The sequence below is a fragment of the Oncorhynchus mykiss genome, chromosome 10 (assembly GCF_013265735.2).
Source record: "Oncorhynchus mykiss isolate Arlee chromosome 10, USDA_OmykA_1.1, whole genome shotgun sequence".
Taxonomy (NCBI): Eukaryota; Metazoa; Chordata; class Actinopteri; order Salmoniformes; family Salmonidae; genus Oncorhynchus; species Oncorhynchus mykiss.
The window spans coordinates 60,298,624-60,315,167 of NC_048574.1; the positions used below are offsets into that span (position 1 = coordinate 60,298,624).

General features: G+C 48.3%; 1 protein-coding gene across 8 annotated transcripts in view; it reads left to right on the top strand.

Annotated features, from left to right (window-relative positions):
- Positions 1-16,544, top strand: part of LOC110534409 (protocadherin Fat 1) — a 97,975-nt gene that overhangs the window by 62,459 nt on the left and 18,972 nt on the right. For all 8 annotated transcript variants that reach the window (XR_005034193.1, XM_036933522.1, XM_036933521.1 and 5 more), the window contains 6 exons: positions 514-4,587; positions 6,578-6,774; positions 7,187-7,340; positions 9,422-9,655; positions 14,204-14,593; positions 15,577-15,791. Coding sequence is in view for 7 of the 8 variants with exons in the window: in XM_036933522.1 (XP_036789417.1) it covers positions 514-4,587; positions 6,578-6,774; positions 7,187-7,340; positions 9,422-9,655; positions 14,204-14,593; positions 15,577-15,791 (5,264 nt within the window). In the remaining variant the exon portion in view is untranslated. The remainder of the gene's footprint in view (positions 1-513; positions 4,588-6,577; positions 6,775-7,186; positions 7,341-9,421; positions 9,656-14,203; positions 14,594-15,576; positions 15,792-16,544) is intronic.

Below are 16,544 nucleotides of genomic sequence, written 5' to 3' on the forward strand. Positions count from 1 at the left end.
GGCCATTTGGGGGGTGAGGGAATGAAGGGGGTCATGTCTAGAATGAGGGGGGGGGGGGGGGGGGGGGTTCTACTGCTATTAGCCCAAACAAAGGCATTGAATAACAGATTCACTGCATGTACCAATAGATAGTCCCCCCCAAAAAAAATCTAAAGGCAGTTTGTTCTAAAGTGTCTATCCTATACCCTGGAAGATATAAGATATGTATCGTAACCCCAGATTTTTGGCTTTAAACAGTCTCCATATATACTCAGCTGCGACATCGGTGGTTGCAGTGGATTGAGATGCATCCACTGCAAAAAAAACTTACCTCTGACTTAAACGTTTTATTATGCTAATTAGATTTCCTTGAGGGCGCGAACTTTGACTCGTTAATTCAATTTACGGTAGTCAAGAAGTCTAAAATTACACCCTGGCTTTAATGTTTGAGACACACAGTTCAGGCTGGAATGAAAACCAATGCCATAGCAACCACATTAATAAATATGTTTGTTCTTTGTTTTTTTGGAACAGGAAATGTTGCAAACTCATTTGCCATTGATCCGGTGCTGGGCACTGTTACCGTGGCCAAGGAGCTGGACCGAAGCAGCAAGAACCAGTTTGAACTAGCTGTGAAGGCAACCGACAAAGGAACGCCCTCGCTTACTGCCACGGCCACCGTCCACATCGCTGTCACCATGTCGGACAATGCCTCCCCCAGATTCACTGAGAAGGAGTTCACTGCAGAGGTCAGCGAATTGGTCCTCCCCGGCAGTTTTGTGACCATGATCTCAGCCACCAGCCAGTCCTCTGTGTTCTACCAAATCAAAGGTGGAAACACTGACGGCACATTTGATGTAAACCCAAACTCCGGTGTGGTTGTAACTTCAAGGGCTTTGGACTATGAAATGACCCCTGAGTACAGACTTACCATCCAGGGAACCAACATGGCAGGTCTTGCTAGCAACACCACTCTGCTGATTCACCTGAAGGACGAGAATGATAATGCCCCCATCTTCCTCCAGCCAGAGTTCACAGGCATGATTAGCGAATCGGCTCCCATCAACAGTGTGGTCTTGACCAGAGAAAACACCCCGCTGGTCATCCGCGCCTCGGACACTGACCGCGATGCCAACGCCATGCTGGTCTATCAGATCGTCGAGCCGTTCGCCCACAACTACTTTGCTATCGATTCGAGTACGGGAGCCATTAGAATGACAACCACTCTGGATTTTGAACAAAGGAGTGTGTTCTGCTTCACCATTCAGGTCCATGACCTCGGAATGCCGCGTCTGTTCGCCGAGACAGCCGCCAACGTGACCGTCGAAGTCATCGACGTCAACGACTGCTCGCCGCAGTTCAGCCAGGAGCTCTACGAGACATCAGTGATCGTGCCGACTTACAAAGGTGTCGAGGTAATCAAAGTCAAAGCATCAGACGCCGACTCCGGACCAAACTCCAAACTCTTCTTCTCCATCTCAGAGGGGAACATCGGGGAGAAATTCAAGATGGATCCCAACACAGGCATCATCACTATCCAGAACGTCACCCAGCTAAGAAGCAGGTACGAGCTGAGGGTGAGGGTCTCGGACGGCAGGTTTGCCAACACAGCGTCGGTAAAGATCAACATCCGTGAGAACAAGGAGAGCAGCCTGAAGTTCACTAGGGACTCCTACAAGGCTTACGTCAAAGAGAACTCCTCTGAGAAGAAAACGTTAGCGGTCATTGCCTCTGTGGGGACCCACGTCAACGAACCCCTCTTCTACACCATCCTGAACCCAGACAAGAGGTTCCAAATCAGCCGCACTTCTGGAGTGCTCTCCACCACGGGGATACCTTTCGATCGTGAGGCGCAGGACATGTTCAACATCGTCGTGGAGGTGACCAGGAAGGACGCTTCCTCCGAAGTGGCCCACGTTCTGGTGATGGTGACCGTAGAAGATGTGAACGACAACCAGCCCATGTTTGTCAACCTGCCCTATCAAGCCTTGGTCCAGGTGGATGCAGAGGAGGGTCAGGCCATCCACCAGGTGACAGCGGTGGACGGGGACATGGGTCAAAACGCAGAAATCCATTACCACCTGAAAGAACACCACAAGCACTTCCAGATAAGCCCCTCGGGAGAAATCTCCCTCAAAAAGCAGTTAGACAAAGACTCCCTCAACAGTGAGTTCGTCATCAGCGTTGTGGCCAAAGATGCAGGAGAACCAGCCCTCTCGGCAGAAGTGGAAGTGCCCATAACTATAGTAAACAAAGCCATGCCAGTGTTTGAGAAGCCATTCTACAGCATCGAAATCCCTGAAAATATCCAGTTACACACACCTGTTGTTCACGTCCAGGCTACTGACTCTGAAGGCCCCAAGATAGTGTACACCATCTCTGAGGGAGATGCCTTCAGTCAGTTTTCCATCAATTTCAACACAGGTGTCATTCATGTAATCCAACCTCTGGATTTTGAGACCCACCCCGCTTATAAATTGAGTGTCAGAGCCACAGACTCACTAACTGGGGCCCACGCTGATGTCTTTGTCGATATCATTCTGGAAGATGTCAACGACAATCCCCCTGTCTTCCAACTAAAGTCCTACAACGCAAGTGTTTCTGAAGCTTCTTTTATCGGCACGGCAGTTTTGCAAGTCGCCGCCACAGACCCTGACACTGGCAACAACAAAGTGCTCTTCTACCAGCTAGTTGAGAACATGGAAAAGAGCTCTGACTACTTCAGCGTTGACCGTGACTCAGGAATCATCTGGACTGCTCGCATGCTCGACCAGGAGGAAAAGCAGCAACACAAACTGACTGTCCGCGCTGTGGACGGAGGAGTGCCCGCCCTCTCCAGCGATGTCACTGTGACCGTAGATGTCACTGACCTGAATGACAATGCTCCGACGTTCACTGAGAGCTCTTACAAAGCCACGGTCAGCGAATTGGCCCCCCGCGGTCACTTCGTCACCCATGTCCAGGCGTCCGACGCCGACAGCTCAGACGCCGGCAGGCTTGAGTTCTCCATCCTGTCTGGCAATAAGGACCAGAACTTTGCCATGGATAAAAATACTGGGGCCATCTTCATCTCCAACCACCGTAAGCCACAGATGGAGCCACTGTACAACCTCAACGTGTCCGTGTCAGACGGTGTATTCAGGAACTCGGCCATGGTCAAAGTCACAGTCAACGGTGCCAACTTCCACAACCCCACTTTCCCCCAGCTTGACTATGTGGTTGAACTCACCGAGAACTCGCCGGTCGGCACGTTAGTGGCGGAGGCCAAAGCCACAGATGAAGACGCTGGCACATACGGGCGCCTAACTTACCACATTGTCAACAATTTTGCCAAGGACAAGTTCTCAGTCAATGAAAATGGAGAGATATTCACCCTTGAAATCCTGGACCGCGAGAACGCCATTGAGAAGGTCATCCCCATATCGCTCATGGCAAAGGACGGTGGCGGAAAAGTAGGCTTCTGCATTATTAATGTGATTTTGACAGATATCAACGACAATGCCCCACAATTCAGGGCAGTGGAGTACAAAGCCAATGTTGCATCGGATGTCCCCAGGGGAACCACCGTGGTAAAAATCGCTGCGTCAGACATGGACGAGGGAAGCAATGCCGACATCGCTTACACCATGGAAGCCGACATGGAAAACGTGGAAGAGAACTTCGAAATCCATCCCTTCAGTGGAGTCATTGTCACCAAAGAGAGTCTCATCGGACTTGAAAACGACCTCTACGCTTTCTACGTTAGGGCAAAGGATGCTGGGAGTCCTTCCAAGCAATCTGTCGTTCGCGTTTACATCAGGATAGTGGCCCCTGAGGTACCGATCCCCAAGTTCGCAGAGCCACACTACCGGTTCACCATCGCCGAAGACATGCCCATCGGCACGGATATTGACGTCATCCAGGCGGAGAGTGAAGAACCGGTGTTCTACAGCCTAGTGAAGGGCAACACCCCGGAGAGTAACCGTGATGAGGTCTTCGTGGTGGATCGGGACACCGGGTCCCTGAAGCTGGAGAAGAGAATGGACCACGAGACCACCAAGTGGTACCAGCTCACGTTGCAAGCCCAGAGCCAACAGGAGGGCTACGAAACTGTGGCGTCTGTCGACCTCAACATCCAGGTCAAGGACCTCAACGACAACAAGCCTGTGTTTGAGTCAGACCCATATGAGGCGGTCGTGGTGGAGAACCTTCCAGATGGCACGCCGGTGATCCAGGTCAAAGCCACCGACCAGGACTCAGGAACCAATGGTCAAGTGATCTACAGCCTGGACCCCAAACAAACCTCAGCTGAGATCTCTGCGCTGTTTGCCGTCAACAGTGAGACAGGCTGGGTGACGACATTGAAAGAGCTCGACCGTGAGAAGACCAGCAAGTACACCATTGCCGTGCTGGCCACCGACCGCGGAGACAAGGTGCAGCTGGTGACCAGCACCACCGTGGAGGTTACCGTGGCCGACGTCAACGATAACCCACCGCGCTTCACCGCCGAGATCTACAAGGGCACGGTGAGCGAAGATGACCTTCCGCCCAGTGGAGTCATTGCCATCCTGAGCACCACGGACGCCGACACGGAGGAGATCAACAAACAAGTCAATTACTTTATCACAGGTGAGATTTATCTCTAACAATTCCAGTAATTGCTCTGCTCACAGCTCATGGCCTTATAGACTTCCCCATTTGTGTTAAGAAACAGCTTTAATAAACACCACTCGAAAGAGGATTAGACATTTTACACCCGCTTAAATAGGGAGATGATATCTGCTCTCTGAACATTTAATGCACATTCTTTATCTGTAAACACTTTGAATTGACTAATTTGTGAAAGTTCAAGGCAAATATGTAGGTCATCAGAAAAAAAGTGAAGAAAAGGAAATGTTTAATTATCTCGATAGCGCTAATTCGCGGATTAAGATTGACGATGCCACATTTAATAACCAGAGATTTTCGAAATAAGCTCTCATATTAGCTTGAAGTCACATTTCCTACTACGCAAAAACCGCCCCCTTATTACGGTTTCCTGTGTACCAAACATACTTGCTTCATGACAGTTGGTCTGCAATTTGAAGTGGTTATGATAAATGAATAATATGAATGCTACCTGAGGTAGATTTGCTCAGGCACTATAAAGATCCCGGGGGTTGAGCACGACTCTGACCAGCGGACAGCTTTTGAAATAGGATGTGATAACTGGTAGAAATGGATACAGTTCCTCTTTGAGCTTCGCTACCACAAGATCTTCTCTGATTCCAAGAGTAACCCTGATGGAAAAGGCTTGGATGCATCTTATCTATATTTATTTCTGTCATTCATGTATGATTCAGTACAGTCCACAAACAGAAAAACACACACACTCATGAGATGCGTGCACACGCGCACACACACACACACCACACACACCACACAACACACACACACAAACAAAACCACTAGCCCTCTCGAAAGCAGAGGCAGGGTCCGTATTGTTCATTAGTTTGAATGCCACTCTCCCCATTGACTCCCCAATGACTCACTCCTCATTGACTCTCCCCATTGACTCTTTCCCCATTAACCTCTCTAGTCTAGAGGTTAAGGTGGGACGCTACGGTCCCACCTGACCAACATCCGGTGAAATTGCAGAGCGCCACATTCAAATTAAATTACTATATATTAAACTTTCATGAAATCACACAGGTAATACACCAAATTAAAGCTATTTTTTTTTGTTAATTCAGCCAATGTGTCAGATTTCAAAAAGGCTTGACGAAGAAAGCAAACCATGATATTATCTGAGGACAGCACCCCATCAAACAAACACATATGTCATCCCGCCAGGCACAACACGAAACTCGGAAATAAAGATATAATTCATGCCTTACCTTTGACGAGCTTCTTCTGTTGGCACTCCAATATGTCCGATAAACATCACAAATGGTCCTTTTTTTCGATTAATGCCGTCGTTATATATCCAAAATGTCCATTTATTTGGCATGTTTGATCCAGAAAAACACCTTTTCCAAATCGCGCAACTTGACTACAAGTAAGTTACCTGTAATCTTTGTCCAAACATTTCAAACAACTTTCCTAATACAACTTTAGTTATTTTGTTACGTAAATAATCTATAAAATTTAAGATGGGATAAACAGCTTTCAGTACCGGAGGAAAACATTATGGAGCGTGCTTTTCAGGTCGCGTGCCTCTATCAAACAATACACTTCCCTCAAGCCTCGTTTTGAACAGGGCTGCTACTTCATTTCTCAAAGGAAAAACATCAACCAATTTCTGAAGACTGTTGACATCCAGTGGAAGCGATAGGAACTGCAAGCAACTGCCTTAGATATCTAGAGTCCCAATGAAAACCCATTGAAAAGAGAGTGACCTCAAAATTGTTTTTCCCTGGATGGTCCTTGGGTTCGCCTGCCAAATAAGTTCTGTTATACTCACAGACATCATTCAAACAGTTTTAGAAACGTCAGAGTGTTTTCTATCCAAATCTATATGCATATCCTAGCTTCTGGGCCTGAGTAGCAGGCAGTTTACTTTGGGCACGCTTTTCATCCGGACGTGAAAATACTGCCCACAAAGAAGTTAACTCTCCACAATGACTCTCTCCCCATACAGGAGGAGACCCTCTAGGACAGTTTGCGATCGAGCACCTCCAGAACGAGTGGAAAGTGTCTGTCAGGAAACCACTGGACCGCGAGGAGCGCGACAACTACCTCCTAAATATCACCGCCACCGACGGCACCTTTGCCGCCAAGGCCGTGGTCGAGGTCAAAGTCCTGGACGCCAACGACAACAGCCCCGTTTGCGAGAAGGTAAAGAGAGAAGGCGGGCCGTGTTTTCTGCGTACGGGGGTGCACGCTGTGCATGACAAGTACCTGGGAGGAGGGAGGGAGGGAAATAAGAGGTTTGGAAAGGTTCATCGTCGAAGAAAGCAAGAGGAAATTATGGGGTAATTTTCCTCCATCAAGGGCTTTTTTTTTATACCAGATAATGTATTTCCATTGCTGATCGTATTAAGTCCATACAATGATGGTGCTGCTGTCGATGTAAATGTATTTTCGTTCTACACTCTCTATTTCCTCCCTTCTGGTTAATATACCTTATTGAATTCTGTCTATTCTGGCATATTCTACCTTTACTTCTCCCCCCCCCCCCCCCCCTTCTTCCCGCTTCCCTCCCACACACTCCCTTGTCCTTTCTCTCTCCATCTCTCCGCTCCCCCAGTCCCTCTACACAGAGAGGGTCCCCGAGGACATCCCAGCCGGCAGGCTCATCCTGCAGGTCTCGGCCACGGACGCAGACATCCGCTCCAACGCCCACATCACCTACGAGCTCCAGGGACCGGGAGCCGAGCTCTTCACCATCGACCCCGACACAGGTGTGTTGGTCTGTCTGTTTTTCTGTCTGTCTGGGTTACACCTACAACACACTCGATGTGTTGACTAGTCTGCCCACGCTACCATACAGCTAATCGAAAATCAAATAACCACAGGTCCATGTCTGCCGCAATGTAGAGTCGATTCAAGTCATTTCAAATGGCCGCGCTGCACTCGCATTCATCCAGTTTGTATTCACAGCTTGTCAAGAGGTTATTATGACTATCAAATGTCCATGGGTGCGTGACGGCAGCGTGGCGTACGACACTAACCCACAGACACACACACACACACACAACGACCCTGTCTTTTGCCTCCCTCTGTATCGTCACAAACAGACACGGTAATAACCCCTAGGTGTGGACGCCAGTCATGCACACTTTCTGATCGAATTCTAATCCATCCACCCCAGCGTGTGTGGGTGTGTGTGTGTGTGTGTGTGTGTGTGTGTGTGTCCCTAGTGGCAAGGTGGATTTTGTTTAGGTCGCATCCTTTTGGATGGTTATTTTTTAATGTATTTTGCCCCAGAACATTTCCCCGGAGGGTTTAGCGAGCCATGGCGCTAAGAACCCACGTTTCATCTAACATACAATCGACATGGTTCTCGCCTGAGGTTTTCGAGTCTCCTCTGCAGAAAGCGGAGACCAAATGACTCGAGTCCGACCTTAGACAACGCAGTGCCAGTTAGCTCCCATTAACTCCCACGCTAAGAAAAGTAACGCTGCATTGGTTTACGTCTGAAGGGAGAGAGAAGGGTTATGAAGAAACAAGGACAGCAGCAGTGTGGAGCTTTACCACAAAACAACAGTCCCTTTATTGTGTTCTAAGTTCAGACGCACTTTGATACCTCCACGTGAGCCCGGCAAAGAGGGAGAGGAGGAGAGCGGAAAAATCCGGCCAGTTCTTTTGGTGTGGCCCAAATTGAAGGAGAAGGAGAGCTGCTGTTGCAGAGTGGATAAGGTCAAGAGTATCGTGGGGGGGGTCCTGTTTTTTTTATGCCGAATAGGAGGATTGTTGCATGCGAGGAACGCTACGAGGCTTCGTTGGTATTGGCAGTCTGTGTGTCCAGCGAGGCCCCGGTAATGTTGACGTGCGGCATGTCCCAGGACAACCTCCTAGCTGCTCTTAGCTGCCAGGTACTCCTGTCCTCCTGCGTTTTCCCTCCTCTCTCTTCCTCTCCGTCAATTATTGATGTATTTCTCTCCATCCTCTTCTGAAAACTATTAGTTGTTTGGATGTGGGTCGGCTGCTTGGATCAGGGGAAGGGGTTTGTGGCATACGAGAGGATATGCAGGTCTCATAACACACGCAGGCACACACACACACACACACACACACACACACACACACACGTCTGCCTCAGTGATCTGTGAGAAGCGTGTTACTTTTGAATGCACTGAAGCGGCTAATGCCAACTTAAAAATAGAGGTGTGCGGAGGTGAGCAATGACAAGTTTGTAAGGTTTCCGGGACACTAAATGTTCAGGTAAAGTTTCCCCTAGTTACAGATCAGCTTCCCCCCAGCCTTTAACCCTAACCTTTATTCTGGTGATTGTTAACAAGCTGGACGACAGAGTGAATTATCTTAAGAGGCTTCACACACGTAGGTCCGTTGTGGTTTGTACACGGTATCGATCCGGTTTCAGTCATTTTTCTGGCTACTCAAACCAGCCGCGGGCCGCATGAAATCGGCTTATGTTTGACAGCCCTGCTCTACGGTCAGTCTACACCGAACTAAATGTCTCAGAGAACATTTAGCTTCACTTGCGTTTTATGTTGATGATTTCTTTGGAATGGGCGTGGGGTAGGTGGACGATGCAGCTCTAACACGACCTGTCCTCCAAACATGACCTTTCTTAAAGAGTGCATCCCGCAAACGCCGTACCGTGGAAAAGTGTGTGTGGATTGCAATAACTTGTAATAAGAGTTTGTGTGTGTGTGTGTGTGTGTGTGTGTGTGTGTGTGTGTGTGTGTGTGTGTGTGTGTGTGTGTGTGTGTGTGTGTGTGTGTGTGTGTGTGTGTGTGTGAGTGATTGCCTACCCCATTGATTGACATGTGCCTTTCTTCATCTTCCGTTTTCCCAGGTGAACTGAAGACCCAGCAGCCCCTGGACCGCGAGGAACAGGAGGAGTATCGCCTGACGGTGCGGGCACTAGACGGCGGCGGGCGCTACTGCGAGGCGGCCGTGCACCTGACCGTGGGGGACGTGAACGACAACGCGCCACAGTTCACCTCCGACCCATACGCCATCACCGTCTTCGAGAACACGGAGGTCGGCACCTTCGTGGCGCGGCTGCTCGCCACCGACCTCGACACCGGTACGTTTGTTGTTTGTTTATTTTACAAATGAGTTGATCTGTTTGTTTCATTGTTCTTTATTTGACCAGTCTTCCACCAGGCAATGCTAAGCACTCCGACCTGATGCTCTCCACATTGTGCACACGCGCAGTATGTTGCGTCTCACTCTGCCCATGTCTGATAGCCACTGTGGAGCTCTACGTTACCCGTCACTTAACAATTCATCTTTCTGCTGAGAAAATAGAGACAGAATTGTTTGAGAAGTAAAGGCGCATTGCTTTTCCGCTGAAACGCTGAGTCCACAGTATCACAGTAATCCCCGCTCCGTTTCACACCAGGCTCTTTCGGCGCAAAGCGATGGTGTCTCAAGGATGACATTTCGATTCTCCTCGAGCACTCGACTCTGAAAAGGCCTAATGGCCATTTTCTATTTGCCATTTCTATGACTTTTGTGTTGTGTTTGTCGTCCTGTGCGGTTCTGTTAGTAGAGGATGGCGCTTACATGGGGCCACCCATACGGAAAATGTATGCATGCACTGCTGTTAGTCGCTTTGGATTAAAGCGTCCGCTACGTGGCATATGTTTGCTTCACGTTTCAGGAAACCCACCTAAGCAGGAGCAGCCGATTTAAAATTTAAAAAAATAAATAAAAAAAATTTTAAAAAATGAAAACAACGGATTTGTCCCCAGAACTCCCTCAAATGGAGGACAGTCGAAAGCGTTAGTGTGGCGGCCATAGTTAAACTCAAGAGCTCTGATATTAGCAAGCTCCTCGAAAATATGACAGGGTTGCCACTTTCAGCGACGCTACCAATTTGACTTCCGTGACTGGCGTTTGGTAATGACACCTCTTACAGGGCAAGGCGTTCTAGACTAGGGGAGCATGTCAGCGTGTTCCCTTCACAAAGCCTAGGTACGGATGAAGATAAACTCTCTCTCTCTCTCTCTCCCCCCCCGCCCCTGTCCTGCCTTCTCTCTCTCTCTCTCTCTCAGTCCTTCTGGTAAAACTGACAGTTTGACAGATTGAATGGGATGTAAGAACTGGGTCGCTCGTTCGTTCGCCCAGAAAGTCGAAGCGCAAAAGGGGGCCTGCTTTTTCGACAGCTCTTCCCCCAGGGTTGGCGCACTAGCACGGAATTCCTAAAGTCTGCCCTACCTTTCGTGTGAACTTAAAGGATATCTGAAAAGAGGAGAGGAGAAATTAGGTTCTCCCCCCCCTCCCTCACTCCAATTTTAGCCGGAGGCATATTTTGGATCATTTGGAGCTGGGGGGAGAGAGGAAGAGAGACCAAATATAGACTGCATGCAGAATTCTGCTAAAATATCCTCTGTGTACAACCTAAAACAGATAACGCGTCCAGAGCAGAATTAGGCCGATACCCGCTAATTATCAACATCCAGAAAAGGGACGTTTAAATTCTACAACCACCGAAAAGGAAGCGATTCCCAAACCTTCCATAACAAAGCCATCACCGACAGAGAGATGAACCTGGAGAAGAATCCCCTAAGCAAGCTGGTCCTTGGGCTCTGTTCACAAACACACCCCACAGAGCCCCAGGACAGCAACACAATTAGACCCAACTGAATCATGACAAAACAAAAACATAATTACTTGACACATTGCCACATTGGACAGAATTAACAAAAAAATGGAGCAAACTAGAATATAATTTGGCCCTAAACAGAGAGTACACAGTGGCAGAATACCTGACCACTGTGACTGATCCAAACTTAAGGAAAGCTTTGACTATGTACAGACTACTGAGTATACTGTAGCTTTTTTTATCTTGAGAGGCCGCCGTAGGCAGACATGGCTCTCGAGAAGACGGGCTATGTGCACACTGCCCACAAAATGAGGTGGAAACTGAGCTGCACTTCCTAACCTCCTGCCAAATGTATGACCATATTTGAGACACATACTTCCCTCAGATTACACAGACCCACAAAGAATCCGAAAACAAATCCAACGTTGATAAACTCCCATATCTACTGGGTGAAATACCACCGTGTGGTCAAAGCAGCAAGTCGTGTGACAGGCATAGGGCATCCGGTGAAGAACAAGCACCGTTTGTAAATACAACCCACATTTCTGTTTATTTATTTTCCATGTTGTACTTTAACTATTTGCACATCCCAACACTGTATATAGACAAAGGTCTTTATTCTTTTGGAACTGTAATGTTTACTGTTAATTAATACAAAAATACAAATAAATATGATTTATTGTTTATTTCACTTTTGTTATATTATCAATTTCACTTGCTTTGGCAATGTTTACATGTGTTTCCCCATGTCAATAAAGCCCTTTTGAAATGAGAGAGAGAGAGAGAGAGAGAAAGAGAGAGAGAGAGAGAGATTTGCACTCCTTTTGACACGTGTTGGTATCACATACACAGATCTGTAGTTGTAGTGTAGTTGTAGTGTGTATCTTTATCGCCAGCCTTGTGAAAGGTGTATTGGCTGACGTTTGCCCGTATTGCCAGGATACCTGAAGAGCCACACACACACACACTGCCCCGCAGAGAAATAACAAAGTCAATGCCGTCTATGACGACTCTGGACGAGACGAGATACCCGTTTTGCCACAGTCCAGGTCACACAGCCCTCTCTCTCTCTCAGCCAGCTGCCATTGGACTGATTCATCAGTATGCATAACTCCACTGACCTCCATTGTCAGATAGATAGAGGAATCATTCACTATTCGGGGGGTGGGGGGTGTATCATCAACATTTGAGACTCGAGTATCTCTTTGCTTCAAACGTTGACACATTTTGAGCCCTGCCAGTTCCCTGCACCAGTTGTGCTATCTAGACCGGCTTATTTGGGTTGAAGATGTTTGATACTTTCAAGCTTACTCGCGTCATTGCTGTGTGCTGTGTGCCCACTGCCATGGCGTCGTTTCTCAAAGTGGTCTGGGGGAAAAGAACCAGACAAACCAGGAAGCTGGTTGGTGACCATAATTGGTGTTAAAGGGAGAAGTTATGCTGAAACATTCCTTTCTCTGTTTCTTCTATATATCTCTCTCTCTTTCTCTTTATTTTCTCTCTCACTCTTTCCTCTATCCCCCTATCTCTCTCTTCCCATATCTTTCCTCTCTATCCCCCTATCTCTTGCCTCTATCCCCCTATCTCTTTCCTCTCTATCCCCCTATCTCTTTCCTCTCTATCCCCCTATCTCTTGCCTTTCTATTCCCCTATCTCTTTCCTCTCTATCCCCCTATCTCTTTCCTATCTATCCCCCTATCTCTTGCCTTTCTATTCCCCTATCTCTTTCCTCTCTATCCCCCTATCTCTTTCCTATCTATCCCCCTATCTCTTGCCTTTCTATTCCCCTATCTCTTTCCTCTCTATCCCCCTATCTCTTTCCTATCTATCCCCCTATCTCTTGCCTTTCTATTCCCCTATCTCTTCCCATCTCTCCCCAGTTGCTATTTTCTTAAGTGGTTTCTTTTCTGTCTATTCCGTGTCTGTGCTGTCCCTCGTTTGATTGGGTGAACAGCGTTCATGCGGCTCACGCTAGACTGAAACAAGCTTTCTTGCCACTTTGGCTTGAGGTCTTTGCTACCGCCGTCGATAAAGGTTCAGCGAATGCCGTCGTCAGAAGGCACAGTTCCATCAAACGCACGGTGCAGAATGTGGAGTTCGTCAGTTAGCACGTGAACATTTAGTTGGCCCGTGGTGAAGTAAAATGGTTTTAGATACCAGATAGCGATGAAAGCAGTAAGGTGGTTTTTAATAGCCGTTTTAGAAGGTACAGCATAAACATGGCAAAATCAGGTGTGGTGGAATCCGACCCAGAGTGTGGGAGGAAACCTCCAGGGGACTGGATATGAAGTATACTCGTCTGGTGACGTGAGTCGAGATTGCTTCATGATTCTGGTGTGATCCCCTTAAACGTCAGCAAGCTATTTCCATCGGCCGAGTGATTTGGTCTGATTAAAGCGATGGTGACTGGGACCAACAGGTGCCAGTAAACCGGGCTCCCGCCGACAAGAACTTGCATCCTAAATGGCATCCTGTTCCCTTTGTAGTGCACTACTTTTGACCCATAGGGCCCCGGTCCAAAGTAGTGCACTGTCGAATAGAGTGCCATTTGGGACGCAGGCCGGGTCTCTTTAGTCGTAATGAGATGCGAAGGGGAATGTGTGTGTGTGTGAGAGAGAGAGAGATGTGGGCCACCTGCAGAAAAGGCAGTATGGTTATTGTCCACATCCGTCTCTGTCTCGTTATTGGACCGCCCTGTCGGGAAGCGGCGAGGTGTTAATACAAGGTGTGACTGGCGTGTTTGCGTTTTTAATGCTTTCGGTTGGTGAAAAGGGTATGTTGTGTTGAAAGGCTGATATGAAAAAGTATCGGTACTCAGGAGTGTGTGGCTGTACTGCTGAGGAGGTACATGCAGATGACGTTTGGGTTGTTTACGGTTTTCCTTTCCAACAAACCCAAAGCGATAATGAACTGCCACTCGGAAGAACATTTAGTATACTGCTCTTATCAGATTATCAGACTCTACACATTACCTTGATTTTAGTCTATATGTTTTCAACATGATCTCTCTCTGTCTCCTCCCAGGCTTGAACAGCAACATCCTCTACTCCCTCGCCGACTCAGCCGACGGCCACTTCTCCGTGGACGAGCATACCGGCGTCGTCGCGTTAAAAAAGCCCCTGGACCGCGAGGCGCGGGCCGTGTACGAGCTCAAAGCGCGCGCCTCCGACCAAGGCTCCCCCCGACGCCTCTCGTCCCTCTCCCGCGTCACGGTCTCCGTGCTGGACATCAACGACAACCCGCCCGTGTTCGAGCACCGCGAGTACGTGGCGGGCGTTTCGGAGGACGTGGCGGTGGGCACGCAGCTGCTGAGGGTGCACGCCGCCAGCCGGGACATCGAGGCCAACGGGGAGATCACCTACGCCATCGTGAGCGGGAACGAGCACGGCATGTTCAGTGTCGACCCCCGGACTGGTATGTTTCTCTCTCTCTCTGTATCTCTCTGTATCTCTCTCTCTCTCTCTCTCTGTATCTCTCTCTGTAGCTCTCTCTCTCTCTGTAGCTCTCTCTCTCTCTGTTGCTCTCTCTGTCTCTCTCTCTCTGTATCTCTCTCTCTGTATCTCTCTCTCTCTCTCTCTCTCTCTCTGTATCTCTCTGTATCTCTCTCTCTCTGTATCTCTCTGTATCTCTCTCGCTCTCGCTCTCTCTCTCTCTCTCTGTATCTCTCTCTGTAGCTCTCTCTCTCTCTCTGTATCTCTCTCTGTAGCTCTCTCTCTCTCTCTGTATCTCTCTCTGTAGCTCTCTCTCTCTGTAGCTCTCTCTCTCTGTCTCTCTGTCTCTCTGTCTCTCTCTCTCTCTCTCTCTCTCTCTCTCTCTCTCTCTCTCTCTCTCTCTCTCTCTCTCTCTCTCTCTCTCTCTCTCTCTCTCTCTCTCTCTCTCTCTCTCTCTCTCTCTCTCTCTCTCTCTCTCTCTCTCTCTCTCTCTCTCTCTCTCTCTCTCTGTATCTCTCTCTCTCTCTGTATCTCTCTCTCTTCTCCTCTCCTCTCTTCTTTATGTGTCTCCCCAGTCACCCGGGGCACCATAGTATGACTATCATCTTCTCCAACCTCATTGTGTGTATTCATAGCAGGTTAGCGTTTTTTCCTAATGAATGTTGTTCTGGAGGCATCTCTGCAGAGTGGTCACTAGCTGGCACTGCCACAAGGTCATCAAATCTGATTTGAACCCTAACCTTAGCCACGCTGCTAACCCTAATGCCTGACCTTTACTTAAGACCAAAAAGCTCAGTTTTGTTTTCCTGAATTTTTGCAATAGAGCCAGTATTGACGTTGCAGCTGGCCTATCTAAGGGGAAATCGCTCAGTAATCGTCGACCTGCGTAGCAGATGACATTTCTGTTGTGTACGTTGGACGGTAACGTAACCTATCCTCCCTCTCTGTCTTTCGACTCCCCTCCAGGTGACATCTTCGTCATCGAGCCGCTGGACTTCGAGACGTCTCACGAGTACTACCTGACGGTGGAGGCCACGGACGGGGGCACGCCGCCGCTCAGCGACATGGCCACGGTCAACATCAACCTGACGGACGTCAACGACAACAGCCCTGCCTTCGGCCAGGCCACCTACGCCGCCGTGGTGGCCGAGGACGCCGAGCCCGGCAAGACGGTGGTGGCGGTGAGTTGACCGATGAGTGACCGTTCTGATCATTTGGTCTGGTGTTTCCCTCCGCAACTAGAAGATGAAAACAAAGCCTACAAATTTGCTGAATGTATATATTCGAGTTTGTTTGGCTTGCGTTCGAACCTAGAGATGTTTTTTCATTGCAGTGAGTCCCCTACCGTTGTATAGGCAGTCTGCTCCTGTCGCGTTTGTCACTTTCCTTCCGTTTCCCTCCCCCTCCTAAAATACCTTTTCAATCACTGTACACCCCCATCCCATTATTTCACCCCTAGTCTTTCAGTTCCTCTCTCTCTCTGTATCTCTCTCTCTCTCTGTATCTCTCTCTCTGTATCTCTCTCTCTCACTCGCCTCTCTCTGTATCTCTCTGTATCTCTCTCTCTCTCTCGCCTCTCTCTGTATCTCTCTCTCTCTCTCACTCGCCTCTCTCTCTCTGTATCTCTCTCTCACTCGCCTCTCTCTCTCTCTCTCTCTCTCTGTATCTCTCTGTCTCTTTCAATTCAATTCAAGGAGCTTTATTGGCATGGGAAACGTGTTAACATTGCCAAAGCAAGTGAGGTAGATAATATACAAAAGTGAAATAAACAATAAAAACAGTAAACATTACACATACAGAAGTTTCAAAACAATAAAGACATTACAAATGTCATATTACATATATATACAGTGTTGCAACGATGTACAAATGGTTAAGGGTACACAAGGGAAAATAAACAAGCATAAATATGGGTTGTATTTACAATGGTGTTT